This window comes from Gadus morhua, chromosome 20 (assembly GCF_902167405.1).
Source record: "Gadus morhua chromosome 20, gadMor3.0, whole genome shotgun sequence".
Classification (NCBI taxonomy): Eukaryota; Metazoa; Chordata; class Actinopteri; order Gadiformes; family Gadidae; genus Gadus; species Gadus morhua.
The window spans coordinates 13,873,486-13,889,346 of record NC_044067.1 but is presented as its reverse complement, the minus strand read 5'-3'; the positions used below and the strand labels follow the sequence as shown (position 1 = coordinate 13,889,346).

Here is a 15,861-nt window from a genome sequence, read left to right as displayed (position 1 = left end):
CAAAGTAATTCTTATCTACGTCACGTTTATAAACAAAATTTACTTATTTGGTAAATCCACTTTCAATCAGAGAGCTTGCTAACTGATGTTATATTTGACATATTTAAATCGCAGATAGCTATACGAGGGAAACGATACATATTCGTGATCGGTTATAAAGTTCTACCCGACTTCACTATATTAAGTTCATAATTCCACTTGCAGCTGCTCCGGGGGGCGGAGTGTCTGGGAAGTGTTGCTCCGATTGGGGCGCTCGGTTGGGGGAAGAGAGATGGCGTGCTTGTTGGAGGCCCCACTCCGCATCAGTGTGCTGTCTGTGAGTCTGATAACACATGGCTGATTTTACATTTCCTACCTATTCCTTATACAATAACGTTGGCTATGTGATACGATGCACGCTGCAAAGCTATGTGCTCGCTGTGTTTTTGAAGGTTTTTAAGTGGCTTACTAGCCTATAAGCTAAAGGTTTTGCAACCTCAGGGCGGTCCACTACGTAGCTGCTGGTGGGAACTATTTGGTTCTCAGGTTCACCCGTGCGGGCGGGAATAGTTCCACAGTACCGTTGACATATTGCCCTGGCTCCGGCTCCACAATGTTGGTTGCAACAAAACAAGCGTACTACCAAGCTGTCAGTGCCGACTGGGATGAGTTAGCAGTTAGCTCGATTTCAAGTCATGTCAGATTCCCTTTGAAAATAGTAAAATACGCGGAGAGAATTTGTTTTGTAAACGAGTTACAATTTAACCACGGGTCCCATTCATTTTCAGTATCCAAGTAAATCAGCTGTTGTTTATTTTAAACAGACAAACTCAAACTAAGCTAGATCAACTAGTGAGTTTAAACGCTTTCTAAACTTAGCTGAACGCTGATTAGCGGTTGGCTTTAGCACCTTCCACAGTAATTAAAGCATATTTTCGCCATTACTAATTCATTTACCTAACATGTGAAATGTCTACTTGATGGTTATCGCAGCAAAACTGTGATTGTGGAAACGCCCCCAAGTCGAATCGGGGTCTGTTTTGGAGCAGTTGCTTGCTACTGATATGATGCTCCTAGTGCTCTTTAACACTATAGAGCCATATCATATGGTGGGGGACCGCTAATTATTGAGTTTAAGTGTCCATTTGTTTTTATTGACTGATGCCATTCACATTGCTTTCTTGTGGTGTGGATGCTGAAATCCGGATGCTGATGATACATGAGGATAATTATCTGCCGCATGCTCGAGTCCCCTCAGTGCTATAGATTTAAATAATTCTGTTTTCAAAAGTTGTTGTTATGGATACTGATATTGTGTCACGGCAGTATTGTGACTTTACAAGCCATCAATGTTGTTCAGTCAACCACACATGTATTTTGTATGTCTGTTTCTCTGAAGTTGTAAAGATTCCTTTAACCTTTCAAAATATTTCAGTTGTGATTTTGTCGCTATCTATTGTGTTATTTCCTCCTTGAACTTACAGGAAGTCACTGCTACTAGCCGCCACTATGTTGACCGGCTGTTTGACCCCGACCCACAGAAAGTGCTGCAGGGAGTCATGTGAGTTCAAGTTCACCCGTTCGTGGCTCCTCTCAGTACAGATGTGTGCATGGTTTATTTGAAGACTGCATGTTCATGATTTACATTAGACCCGTATATGAACCATGTATGGACACACGTCGTGTGGGGTCAAATTACGCCACTACAGCAGATTGCTGAGGACAAAACTATATAGGTTTTCTGCAACCACTTTCTAATGTCAAATCTGATATTTGCTGAGTACTGATACACTACAAACAAACATTTTTTGTATCATTTTTTTTTTTGCATTTACATTGGACGGTTATATTATCGTGTAAAGAGAGCAACTGATATGCATATGGGTTACCCTTGAGTTGGATAGATTATATTCAAATATTGTTTTGTGGTCCGGATGGGACGTTGCGTGTGGCTGATTATGTTGTGTTTGTTCCTTCCCCAGCCCCCCCCCTACACGTCAGGGCCAACTAGAAAGTGTATTTCAATGTCCGTTCAGTGTACTTTCTATTTCACAACCTTGCTCCTCTTAAACCCTCGGTGACCTGGGTTGTATTCAACTTTATTTATACCCCTGACTAGACAAGCTCTGGTTACTGTTTAGGCCCCTGCGCCCGACTTCATCGTCAAGCGCAGCAGTACTTTTCCACTAGCTCCATTCACCTGCTTGTGTTCAGCAATATGTGATTTTGTCATTACTAGTCAGACAAGTGTAACGACTTGAAATGTGGAGCAGGTGAACCCACATAAAGTCTATACAGCTGATCCTGAGGAAAGTATGGCAGCTCCTGTTGATTTGTAAATGTAGCCTGTATAATGTAGCTCCTATTCCTGCATTGTTAACATTCAGATAATATCAAAGCATCAGAAATAAAACTACCTGACCCTCACACAGTAAGGCAACAAATGGTATTGATGCATTCGCAGCTAAGGACATTTCATTAATCGGTTATCATGTCCGACTTTCTGTCTGTCTGTCCATACAGTGACATGAAGAATGCAGTTATTGGGAACAACAAGCAGAAAGCCAACCTGATAGTACTCGGAGCCGTACCCAGGTATCCTGCACACATTTTGTTGAATATTTTATCCATCTTTTTGTCTTTGCCTTGCAATGGCCATTCTTTCACTTTTGTGCTTAATTTCTTCTGCTCACTAGAATAATATTGCTTTCAACTTCCACCTGGACCATCACCCGTCTATTGTGGACTAAAGACAAACAAATAAATACGCTTGTGTGTATCTTTTTTTGGGGTCCAGGTTACTCTACTTGCTCCAACAGGGCTCTTCGAGTTCAGAACTGCAGACAGAGTGTGCCGTGGTTCTTGGCAGCCTGGCCATGGGCACGGAAAACAACATCAAGTCCCTGGTGGACTGTCATATCATCCCAGCACTGCTCCAAGGTGACTCTTGCTCTCTCTCTCTTTATTGCTCCCTCTTTTTACTCGCCTCTAGCCCCGACGTGGAATTCTCTCTCTTACCACCAACATACATTCACATAAATATATCCATAGAAAAGACAGCTGCACAACTTTACTGAGACAAAACAGTTAAAGAAAGAACACAAAAAGCATGAGAAAAATGATTACATTCCATAGGTAATTCCCACCATCGTAGATCAGGTCAAAATTAATTTGTTTAAACGAAGCAAGAAAACGTCTCTGTCCATGCATTTTCAGGTCTCCTATGTCCGGACTTGACCTTTATTGAAGCGTGCCTCCGATGTCTCAGGACAGTCTTCATCAGTCCTGTAACCCCTGTGCAGCTACTCTATACGGTAAGAGCCAAACAGCTTTCACTTTATAGGGGACTTTATTTGTCCTTATTTTTCCACTCGAGTGTAAACCTTTTATTCACTCCTCTCCCATGAAGGACCCCACTGTGATCCCCCATCTAATGTCTCTCCTGAGCCACTCGCAGAGGACCCAGGAGTACATCACACAGATCTTCTCACACTGCTGCAAGGTACACTCACTCACTACTCACTACTCACTACTCACTCACTCATTCACTCACTCACTCACTAATTTAACTGATACCACAATCATTGATGGACTGTTTGTGTGTGTGTGTGAACATCTCTCACCAGACCCCAGAGCATCAGACCGTTCTGTTCAATCACGGCGCCATCCAGAACATTGCTCCGCTTCTCACTGCTCCCTCCTATAAGGTAACGTATGCTCCCACAATTGGGCTTCCCATGGGTCCCTTTCACCCTATTAGTTTTACATTTTGGGTTCCTCTTTCTGGTATCTCTTTTCGCTGATGCGTCTCACTCCGGCCGGTCTCTCCTCTAGGTTCGGATGCAGGCTTTAAAGTGTTTCTCGGTCCTCGCTTACGAGAACACGCAAGTGTCCATGACACTGGTGAATGGTGAGAAAATAACTAACGGAGTCAAACTCACTAAAACCTCTCTTCAGTTTGCTAATGGAGTCTAATGGGTCTTCATTTCGTTTGACAGTGTTGGTGGAAGGCGAGCTGCTCTCTCAGGTATTTGTCAGAATGATGCAAAGGGATCAGCCCATTGAAATGCAGCTCACCGCTGCCAAATGGTGAGTGGGTGTACAGCCTCACTAACCCAGTAACCGAATATATTCCACTAGTCATATGCAAATATTTTGCTGGTGTTTTTCCGATCCTTTAACGTTTTGTTTCTCCTTCTACAATATTTTCCCTGTGTGCCTCGCTCTACCTCGCTCTACCTCGCTCTACCTCCCTCCCAGTTTAACCTACATGTGTCGGGCGGGCGCCATTGGGACGGACGACACTTGCGTAGTCCTAAAGGTTAGTATTTTGATTTCTACTTGGCAAACCTCCTTTTATTTACCTGCAGAAGCTCCACGGCCTCATAAGTTGTTTGCCCGCCCTCTCTCCGGCCCCTTTGACGTAGCCTGTTCAAGGTGGGAATTGGCTGGTGTTATTCCGCCTCGCAATCAGTATAAAACATATCAACACGGAATGGGGCAGCATTCTTGTCCCCCATTTAAGCCTGCAGTGGATGTTTTAACAAAACCATGTATTGACATGTCGGGTGAACCGACTTGGAGGACCAGTGGTGGGACATTTAGATGAGGGGTTTAGGTTGCGATTTAAACAGCTCTGAATAAGAAATAGACTCGATTTTAGCCAACCTACAGCTTCGGAACCTTTCTGACACCAAACGCTCCCTTGCTTCCCTTCAACTTGTCCTCCATCTTATTTCTGATAAAACAAACACAATTCAATTAAAACATTTGTTTGCGCCAAGATGACCTTGACATTCCAATCTTAGAAACCCGACCTTCAATCAAAATACAATTTGAGGCAATCTGACGATACAATTGCGGAAGCAAAGAACCACGGTGCTCGCATAAAATCGTTTTTTTTTTAAATGTTTTCACCCACCCACCCGCACGCACGCGTACAGACGCTGCCGTGTCTGGTGCGCATGTGCAGTAAAGAGCGACTGCTGGAGGAGCGCGTGGAGGGGGCGGAGACCCTGGCCTACCTGATGGAGCCCGACGTGGAGCTGCAGCGCATCGCCAGCACCACCGACCACCTGGTGGCCATGCTGGCCGACTACTTCAAGTACCCCAGCTCCGTGTCCGCCATCACGGACATCAAGAGGGTGAGTGGACCCGGGGCTCTGCACCCACCACAGCGTTAAACCGCAATCATTAATTAGATTTTATACCACCGTTGTTAAATGTTCGATCCTGATTGGTCAAAAGCGTTCCAATAGTATGGCATATAGCGTTTCCTTTTTCAATAAGCGGCGCAATATTTTGACTTCAGCTTTGGTTGAAATTGATTAAATAAAAAACGTGTGTGTGTGTGTTTGTGCACAGCTGGACCACGACCTGAAACACGCACACGAGCTGAGACAAGCGGCTTTTAAACTGTATGCCTCGCTGGGCTCCAATGACGAGGACATCCGTAAGAAGGTGAGGGGTTTCAGCCAGCTTCTGTCTGAGGGGACCTATTTCTAATGTGTGACACCTTGCGGTCATTATCACCACCTTTCAATGGATAACCATTCAAACTTGTTGACACATTCTGTCTGCAAATTCTGTAGGCAAAATGCTTTCCAATTAATACCATGCTTACAAGGTCAAGATGTTTCAATATGGCATTAGAAATACTGGAGAGAAGTGGGTGATAATGTTTTACCTATAGCGGCATCTCGTGCTATGGAATTATCTCAATTATTGGTTTATGTTTTGCAATATTTTGAAGCCCTAACATGACTCCTTGTGGCCAAGAACAGTAGCTTTCCAAAGGACATGTTTGTGTGTTTATATTTATTTGTGGCTTCTTCATCGTCCATCAACATGTTTATATTCTACACTAGGGCTGTAACGATACAAAAACTCACGATTCGGTTTGTATCACGATTTTTGACCCACGGTTCGATACATCCCACGATTTTTTTAAATTTAAAAAGCATTTTATTTAAACATAACAATTAACTTAATGTAACATTTAATAACAAATAATTTGGAACACTGAAGAGAAACGAACAAAAAGAATACTTTTAAAGTATAGCTAAATAAATAAATAACCAAAGATTGCAGTTGGAGGATACTTGCAGGTAGGCAAAAACCCTCAACTAGTTTGGTGGTTTAGTCAAAAATCCTATTAGCGCTTCTTATTAGGCTATGTAGCTTAAATAATGACATTATCAGGTCGTATAGAATGCCACATGTTTAATAGCCTAACTTTCAATAGATGGGAAAAACATGAACGTCTAACATGAATGTCGCAATAACGAGGCATAATGTTACGAGTAGCATATGCGTGTGCGCGAGAATGGCAGTGTGCGTATGTTTGTTTGTGTGTGACGTCAGCGAGTGAGTGGACGAGCGAGGGAGCGAGCGGTAGCGTGTGTGTCTAGTGAAGAAGCGAACGAGTCCGGTAGAATAAAGTAGCCTACCCAACCTGTCAATAATCGGTGGCTGCTTCATTCCGACCTATAAGCAGTCCAACTGCCGGTCAAATCACACAGAACAATAGAGACGGGGATCACACAGGCAATTTTTTTCGCGCTTGGCCCACTGGATAAATGCTGTTCATATCGCATATGAGGACTTCGACGGCTGTGGAGAAATGCAATCCTCCGTAGCCACGGAGAGATGTCATCACAGAGGGCATCTTGTCGCATTCTTACGGCATCGATAAGAGGGGGCGGTGTCAGCAGACTATTATTCAGACAAATTATTAGCAAATTTCAATCGGACAATTTGACCGGAGAGTTAGATAGGGCGTATCGCGCTGCTGCCTTCTCACACCGCGAGACAGGTTCGTGGCTTTGAGTGTCGCGATTTCGGTTTCGATACGCGTATCGTTACGCGTATCGTTACAGCCCTATTCTACACCTTTTTGGAATGCTCTCCTTGCCCGCTCTTTCTTTGTTTCAATGCACTTTGTTAAGCACCCTGCGATTGTCCCTGATGATTAAAGGTGCTTTATAAATAATATGTATTATTATTTTTATTATTACTGGACAGATTGAGACCAGCTGATGTTCTCCCACAGCCATTACGGCACCCCATAGTGAGCACCGGTCTGGCCGAGTGCTGTGTGTGAATCTTATTTAGGTTACAATGCCTTTGGTCATTGTAAGGCTTAAAAGAGGGCCCATTCATTTCAAGCTTTTCCTATTTCCTTGAAAGTATTTGCTGTTGAACAAGAACTCGGGTGTACAGACAGATTTTTTTTATCTTCTCTTATCTTCTGTTCCAACAGATTACAGAGACGGAGAACATGATGGACAGAATAGTGAGCGGCCTGTCAGAATCGAGCATCAAAGTGCGCCTCGCGGCTGTCAGGTAGAGTGCAGAGAGACGCCTTCCTTCCCCTATCCTCCCGCCAACCGATTGTTTGTATCTCCATTGTCTATCCATCCCTCAGTCATGGCTGTCGAAATCGATGACCTTCTTGCTCCTCAGCCTCCACTTTCACTCATTCCCTCTCTCGAATCAATCCATCTTCCTCTCGCTCAATCAGACACTCTTTGTCTTTCATGTTCCCCAAACCGCCTCCCTGTCAGGTTTGCTCAGGTTTTCTCAGACCTATCCCCTCGTCTCAATCCTCAAATTCTGTTTTTTTTGTGTGTGAACAGGTGTCTCCACAGTTTGTCGCGGTCGGTACAGCAGCTGAGGACCAGCTTCCATGACCACGCCGTGTGGAAACCTCTCATGAAGGTGGGCGCGGTTGAAATCCCCCCAAGTGGGACGATGTCGTCTGCCAACGATGTTTCAGTTGGGAACGTATCGGTCCTTTGTCAGTATAATGAACCGTTGTGGTCGTCGTTGTTTTGGAACAGCTGCTGCAGAACGCCCCGGACGAGGTTCTCGTCATGGCCTCCTCAACGCTATGCAACCTGCTGCTGGAGTTCTCGCCCAGTAAAGAGGTGCACACCCTGCCTTCTTTACTTGCTCATCTCTACGTGCTTTCCCTCACCCACAAGCCTCCGTTTCCCTCGCTACAGTTTTTCATTTGGTCTAACACTCACTCACTCACTCACTCACTCACTCACTCACTCACTCACTCACTCACTCACTCACTCACTCACTCACTCACTCACTCACTCCATTCGATTTATACAGTATAACAAATGTAGTGTCTTTATGTGCACCTCTGTTTCCAGCCCATCCTAGAGTCGGGGGTAATTGAGCTACTATGCAGTCTGACTCAGAGTGAAAGCCCTGCGCTGAGAGTAAATGGAATCTGGGCCCTCATGGTAGGACAACTATTAATCACTATTCATGCAGTTAACTTGACTACCTTATTGTAATAAACGCAGTTCACTTTTCAACTAACCACACCAACTTTATGTATTATGCTCGACTATATGCAGATTGTATTTCTCAAGCAGACCGTGTCTGTCACTGCCTAATTATTCAGTGTGTGTGATGTAGAACATGGCGTTCCAGGCGGATCAGAAAGTGAAGGGGGAGATTGTGCGCTCCCTGGGGACGGAGCAGTTGTTTCGGCTGCTCTCTGACCCCGACACAAACGTGCTGATGAAGACCCTCGGCTTGCTGCGTAATCTGCTTTCCACGCGCCCGGTGAGGAGGGGGTAGACGGGTAGACGGGTAGACGGGTTGATGGGTAGACGGGTAGACGGGTTGATGGGTAGACGGGTAGACGGGTAGACGGGTTGATGGGTTGATGGGTAGACGGGTAGACGGGTTGATGGGTAGACTCAATTCTACCACAATACACAACTATAGGGCTTATTATTGCTGACCTTAACTATACTTATAACATTGGAAATCTCATTTGGTTTTTCAATGGGCCATGTCAGTGTGTGTCCATACAGCTTATGGATGGTCATATATAGTGGGTTAGGGTTAGTGTATGTGTTTGTGGATACAGTATATACATATTCATGAGCATGTGTTTGTGTAAGGCAAGGCAAGGCAACTTTATTTATATAGCACTTTTCATACACAAGGCAGACTCAAAGTGCTTCACATATAAACATTGTTATACAATAAAATAAAATAATAGATAAGTAAAAGAAAACATATGCAAAGAAATGAGTAAAATAGAAAGTTAAAAAGGCTTTTTAGTAAGTAAAATTGAAAGTGCAATGTATTTAAGAAAGTGAGAAAATTAAATTGAAAGTTATTTAAGATCAGATCAACAGACTCTCTGGAACCCAAGTCGGGACTACAACCCGACCTAAAGGACAATATTCTAGGACTCTAACCCAGCTTCTAGGACTCTAGCCAAGCAACCTTTCTCTCTGGTATCAGATCATGTATTTTTCTGGTAAAAATAGAAAATAAAGGGAAAGTTAAAAAGGCATTTTAGTAAAATAAAGGTACACGTATCAACATACAAAACTCAGGACTCTAACCCTTATACAAATACAAACTCAGGAGCAGAAAGCTAAAGCAAACATAAAAGTCTTCAATCTTGTTTTGAAGTCTTAAATCCTCAGGGAGTTTATTCCAGCTATTTGTTGCATAGTAACTAAATCCTGCTTTCCCATGTTTCGTGTTTACTCTGGGGGTAATTAACAGATTGGTCTCAGAAGATCTTAGTGTTCTAGAAGGCTTATGTAGTGGAAGCATGTCAGTTAAATATTTTGGGCCTAAATAGGTTAGCAACATGATTTTAAAATCAATTCTCTGACCTACAGGAAGCCAATGTAACGATTTAAGAATTGGTGTGATATGTTCAAATTTTTTGGTCTTTGTTAAAACTCTAGCAGCAGCATTCTGAACAAGCTGAAGCTTCCTTAGAGTTTGTTTTGGGAGACCTGTAAGGAGACCATTGCAGTAATCAAGCTTACTAGTGATAAAGGCGTGTACAAGTTTTTGTAAGTCTTAAGTGGACATGAGCCCTCTAAGTCTTGCTACATTTTTAAGGTGATAATATGCCGATTTTGTAACTGATTTGATGTGACTTTCGAAATGTAAATCAGAATCCATGATAACCCCTAGGTTTCTGGCTTTGATTGAGGTTTTCAGGGACAGAGAGTGAAGGTGTTGGGTTACTTTAAGCCTTTTAAGTGTATACAGTAAATTCATGAGCATGTGTTTGTGTATACAGGACATAGATATTCATGAGCCACACACACACCCCCTATCGATATATAGATGGATAGCTTATAGATGTTGGTCTATATAGGCCATCTGTGTACAGTACATCTTTATAATGCCCCCACACATTGTTGACCTGGCGTGTGTTGCCTCTGCTCCGTCAGCACATCGACCAGGTCATGAGCTCCCATGGGAAGCAGATCATGCAGGCTGTCACCCTGATCCTGGAAGGAGAGCACAGCATGGAGGTCAAGGAGCAGGTGAGCCTTTAACCCCCACTTCCTCCTTCTCCCAGGCGTTCCTCTAGCCTGCGGCGCACATCCAGCATGCTAGACCTCTAACTGTACTAACTGAACCGTGCTAACTACTAACTGAAATTGCCTGGTTAAAATTGTATTTAGTTAAACAAGGATGAGTAAAAGTAATAGTAACTGCAATGTTTGAGTGAACAGCAGTTCCTAGTTTACTTGTTCCACTGCATCAAAAAGTGTATAAAAAAGGTGTATAACTGTTTGCTTACTGGGCAGACCCTGTGCATCCTGGCCAACATTGCCGACGGCAACACAGCCAAGGATCTCATCATGACCAATGATGACATGCTGCAGAAAATCAAATATTACATGGTAAGCCCATCTCCCGGGACAGTCCTCCGCTACGACCTCTCAGTGGTTCACATGAAGCTGTGGTCTTGGACTCAGCGGGAGTCTCTGCTTCACTAGAGTGCTGAGGATCAGCAAACTCCCCCACTCACATCGCTGTTTAGAAACCAACAGCCCATTTCGTTGAGCCAGTGCAACTTATCGTTTTTCTCTGTCTTTCTCTCTCTCCGTCACTGTGTCTGCTCTCTCCATCTCGCTCTCATCCTGTCTCTTTGTCAGGGGCATTCGAATGTGAAGCTGCAGTTGGCTGCCACCTTCTGCATCTCCAACCTGATCTGGAACGAGGAGGACGGGGAGGGACTCAACATAGGGGGTGAGCCAGACTATATTAGGCCGTACCAGTTCCGGGCCCGTTGTGGTGTGAATGTTGCAACAAATAAATGCGAGTCTCAGGGAAAACAATCTTAGGATATCCATGGCAAATGAGACATTTGGTTGTTTTGTGTGTACACGGTACCATTTATTGTACTGTATCAATTTATTGTGTGGCAGGCTCCCAGGAGCGGCAGGATAAGCTAAGAGAGCTGGGCTTTGTAGACATACTACACAAACTGGCACAGTCCCCAGACACCAACCTCTGTGACAGGTGGGTAAACACACATACCTGCATGCATTCGACCATCCATACATACAGTCAGTGTTGGGGGTAACGATATTATTATTTTTGGGTAACGAAGTAAAGTAACGCATTACATTTAAAATATCGGTAACTACACTACTTTACTAGACTATAGTAACGCGCTTTCCTGCGTTACCCAAGCCGTGTTTGCCTGCGTGTAAAGTTCTGCTGCACTTGCAGGTCTCCCTCTGATTTTAATTCAACCATCGTGGTTAAAATGTCTACACTCAGGCGTGAACTCATTATTGTATGCGGGTGTCTTCATTCATAAAAAAATTAAAACATTTGGGAGTATGAAATAATCCAAATTATTCTAAAGAGGGCTAGACTCCGTGCGCAGCCCCGCCTTCTCCAGTGAACCAAGAAAGCCCGCGCCGTGAAGACCGGGGTTGACCCCCTTGGTTTTATACAGGAAACTTGAGATAAGAAGGTGAAATCGCCAGGCGTGCCAAGCTGCGACCGAACCGGCTTGGCAGCGTAAAAAGACCTATATCCTACATCATCCTGCCCAACAATATGGGCAGGATCTAGACCAAGCTCTCCTAATCGGGTCAGCAATAGCCGTGTGTCGATGCCTAGCCTCTGCGTTTGAATGATAACGAATGAATAGAACGTTGCATTTTTAATGTCTACAAATATTCTAGACTAGAGTGCGCGCCAATCAATGAAACCTTATGCGGAATCAGATAAAGTCTTTGCTGCGCAAAGCATGTTTCAGAAATCGGCACGTAATTGTCACACAAGCTATTTTTGATTTTTGTAATATGGAAGGGGGGAAAATGCCATGAAAAAATGTACGCACCGTGCATTCAGGATTAGGACCGATACATGTCGGCCTAAGCCTAATCAATTAGCATTCAAATTATTGCAGTCTATTCTTTTCGTAGGCTACTCTGCTGTTGGCCTTGATGGGGAGATATTTTAACGCTTTTCAACCCCATTTTCCTGCGACATTCCTGCGTCTCCCTCAGTACGGAGCCCATTTCAGCACCGTGTCAGTAGACAGTTACAATCCTACGAACGTCGTGAGTGCAGTGAACGCTCGTCATGTTAAGAGGAGTTTCGTAAACGCTACAAAGAAATTCACGATGGTTCGCAAGATCCATCGTGAGAATGGCTGCAGCGCCTGCTTGCCTCGGCATGTTGCCATAGCAATCGATTTGAGTGACGTAGCTGCTTGTCCGAAGGAGTGTTCAAGTGTTGGAGCGTAGAAGCAGGTGACACAGAAAGACCGGCTGGTTGCAGGGTGCATTGTATAACATGCTTCCCCTGTCGACTACTGAATCGCCCAGATTTAGAAAAATACTAGATAAAATACCCGCGACTCGCAAGTCAACAACTGACAGGAAAACATTTGCCCATTAGCTGAACAAGTGTTATACCGACATGGAATCGAAGCTCAAAATTATTTTCGAGTCCTCCCTGGATCATGTGTCCACCACCGCGGACATTTGGTCGGCCAACAACGGATGTTACTTAGGAATGACGGTGCACTGGATAGACGGCATTACTTTAAAACTTTAGAAGGCTGCTCTTGCCTGCAAGAGGTTGAGAGGAAGACACACTGACAATGTCATAGCTTGCGAAATAGATCCGATTCATTCAGCCTTTGGGCCACATAAAGTAACAGCATGTGTCACCGCTGCTTAAGTGCGTTTCTGTTTAAATTGTATGGGATGTGACCATACAATTTAAAAATAAATAAATAAATTAAAAAAAAAATATATATATATATATATATATATATTTTTTTTTTTAAATATTTTTCATTGATCCCTTAGTTTTTGTTCTCATGTTTCCCAAATACTGGTGTGCACCTTGCGGAGCATCCAACAACATTCCCCCTGTTCTGCTCTCGTCGTCCGTTGTCCACAGGGCGAAGACGGCGATGCAGCAATACTTGGCGTGACCACCGAGGGAAGCTCCTCTCCCCGCTCCCCCTCCACCCCAGCCCTCTCCACTGCCAGCCTAACTAACAATTGTCGGGAGGATCATCATGAACTTTTTTCTTTTTGCGCATTGGTTTCAAGTTTTCTTCTGGTTGTGTTGCACACAAAGACACGGTTCTTTTTATTTTTTGAGTTTTTTTGTGTCTAAACTACAGTGATCAACTCTAAACCCCTCCCCTCCCCTCCACACCTGCCTCAGACTGCCTCCACCTCAGCATGAAGACTCTCCACAACGGTCGCTCATTTACCTGGATCATCCCAGGGGCCACAAGGAGCTGTTTTTTTTTTCTTTGGCTTGGTGTTTTATTGACGAGAAACAAAAGGAGACAAATATATCCTTTTCCCTCTGGGACTGATGTGGATTTTTTATTAGTTTTTTTTGGTTTGGTTTTTGGTTGTTTTATTTTTGGGGGGGGGGAGCAGAGGAGTTGGGCCGCCTCTGCGGTCAGGTCCTTGTATCTGGTGCGCTCGGACTAACCAACAGTGGAGACTTTGGACCTGCAAGGCAGATGGAGAAGTTGGATTGGCGGGAGAGCTCACGAGGGGGGTTAGGAGAGTAAAACTCTTATTTTGCTAATGACTTATTCATTGACTATTTAACAATTATGTGTATTGTTATTTTAAGGAAGGACATATTTCGGAAAAGATAAAAAAGCAAAATGGCTTGAAGTTCTGAGATTTTTGGTGTTTTTTCTTTTGTGGATACATACCTCGTAAATATATATAAATTTATATATATATGAACACAAATATATTTTTGGGATTTTATTTTGTCCCTTTGTTTGCCGTGCCCCCCCCCCCCCCCCCCTCCCATACCCCTACCCATCTCACTATAGTGCAGTTGGGTTGAGGCACCTTGACAGAGACACCAAACAAAACTAATATCAACCATGCCATCACCGACATTATTTCCCCTCTAATCTATCCTCTGTTCAAGTAACAATTTAATTAGGGTATTTGTTATTAATGAGCACCGAGTATCAAAGCTTATAATCGCGCCATCTTCCCTCCACTTTACGACACTAATGCTGCCGTTCTGTAGCTTTGATCGTTTCTCTTGCGGGCCTCTGAGCAGGCCTGCTCAGACAAAACGACTGGAGCGGGCGGCGTCTGTGACTCTGCAGAGGTTGACATTGATTGCCCCGTCACTGTTGGGAGATTCACTTGTCCTCGTCTTGCCTGTCAAACCCAAAGCCCAAAGCTAGCACCTCTCTTCTACTCTCGTCAAGACGAGGACAAAGGAGCATGTAATCATGATATCAAAAAAAATAAGTTAAACGCCTGAGCCCTAGAGGGTAAGGCGCTAAGTGGCTCCACCACAATAGACATTAAAACGAATCTTCTTTTCCTAGGTGGTTTGATTCACTCTCTGCTCAGAATCTCACTATTAGACTGTTGTCCCCAAAGCATTTCAATCATTAATGAAAGCCCTAGAGAGAATGAGTGTTACCGTTCAAATATATGCACACCTGAAAGATGGACTCTGTGTTGTGTGACTTATTTAACTAAAGGATAGTGTACATTTTTGTTTTTACATTTTCTTACAGTTTGATCTAAAAATAGTTTGGACCTGAGCTGCAACTCATGAAATCGCAAAAAATAATGTAATTTAAAATAATAATCCAATCACCGAGAGAGAATCTGGAGCTTTCATTCGATTGCAGCTCAGCAGAGTGAACACCAATGTACAAAGTCAGATGAACGTGGTTGAATTGAATAAAAATCTAATTCAGGCCTGTGGTTTGGAAAAATGAGCAAATGCGTCTTTTTTGTTTTATTTATTAAAAAACACTTCTTTATTGTAGTTTACCGTATGTATTCCTTGTAAAGTTTCTGTAACAGTAGAAGTGAATAAAATATGCCGGAAGCCTATCCACTTCCAGCAAATAGGCAGGTGTGTGGTGTTAACCCACTTGCCCTCAACAGCTCAAACATTCTTCATGCAAATAGCTGTGACATGCATCTTGAGGGGCACAAAAAAAAGTATCTTATATCCCTTTCAATTCCACCCCTTAAGAAAGAACCCCATATAATAAGTCTATGGTTGTCTGCAAAATTGGCCCGTTTCATATTGTGTCGTAATCACAATGTGTCGTAATGGTCCTGGCCAAATTACCACGCGAAAACCCGGCCCACTACAGAAAATAGATATCCCGAACTCTGACAGTCTGTGTTACAAATAACCTGTGTTGGACCCCAACCTGCTGAAGAAGGTAATCTCCTCAGGCAGGATAACGCTTGGCCAGCAGACTGTGGCGATGGGCCTCTGGGATTTGAAGTCATTTGTCGCTGCTGTTTTTGTCGATTTTGACTCTTCAGCCAGCGGTAGTGTGGCTCGATGGCTGAGGTTGTTGGGGCTGCTGTGGCGGGTAGCAGATGACCGGGGGTGTGAAGTCTTGTGCTGGGGGTCAAGGTGTGTTCTGGTTAATGTACAGCATGTGTCTGTCGCTACATAGGCATCAGGGGGGAGAGGCTACACCCAGCACGGTGAGATGCTTCCGGTCCTAAAGTGAGTACAGGGTGGGAGGGTCGGTGGAGCTACTGCCCGCTGCTCTACAGCCAGTGTCTCGTTGCGAGACACGCC

The 15,861-nt window shown here is 43.9% G+C and overlaps 2 protein-coding genes across 2 annotated transcripts in view; one reads left to right on the top strand and one right to left on the bottom strand.

Annotated features, from left to right (window-relative positions):
• The first annotated feature begins 41 nt into the window (after positions 1-41).
• Positions 42-15,031, top strand: armc8 (armadillo repeat containing 8). Its single transcript, XM_030342648.1, has 22 exons — positions 42-316; positions 1,464-1,540; positions 2,503-2,574; positions 2,777-2,919; positions 3,196-3,293; positions 3,389-3,481; positions 3,606-3,686; positions 3,814-3,889; positions 3,978-4,068; positions 4,240-4,300; positions 4,923-5,123; positions 5,344-5,439; positions 7,241-7,323; positions 7,617-7,698; positions 7,821-7,907; positions 8,145-8,237; positions 8,416-8,565; positions 10,215-10,310; positions 10,578-10,673; positions 10,929-11,022; positions 11,202-11,295; positions 13,204-15,031. Exons 1-22 carry the CDS (start codon positions 272-274, stop codon positions 13,235-13,237), a joined length of 2,043 nt encoding a protein of 680 aa, XP_030198508.1. The 5' UTR covers positions 42-271; the 3' UTR covers positions 13,238-15,031.
• kcnh3 (potassium voltage-gated channel, subfamily H (eag-related), member 3) overlaps positions 14,068-15,861 on the bottom strand; it is a 112,518-nt gene continuing 110,724 nt past the window's right edge. The window contains exon 15 of the mRNA XM_030342647.1: positions 14,068-15,861. This exon is cut by the window's right edge and continues 2,100 nt beyond it. The gene's annotated coding sequence lies outside the window, so the exon portion shown is untranslated.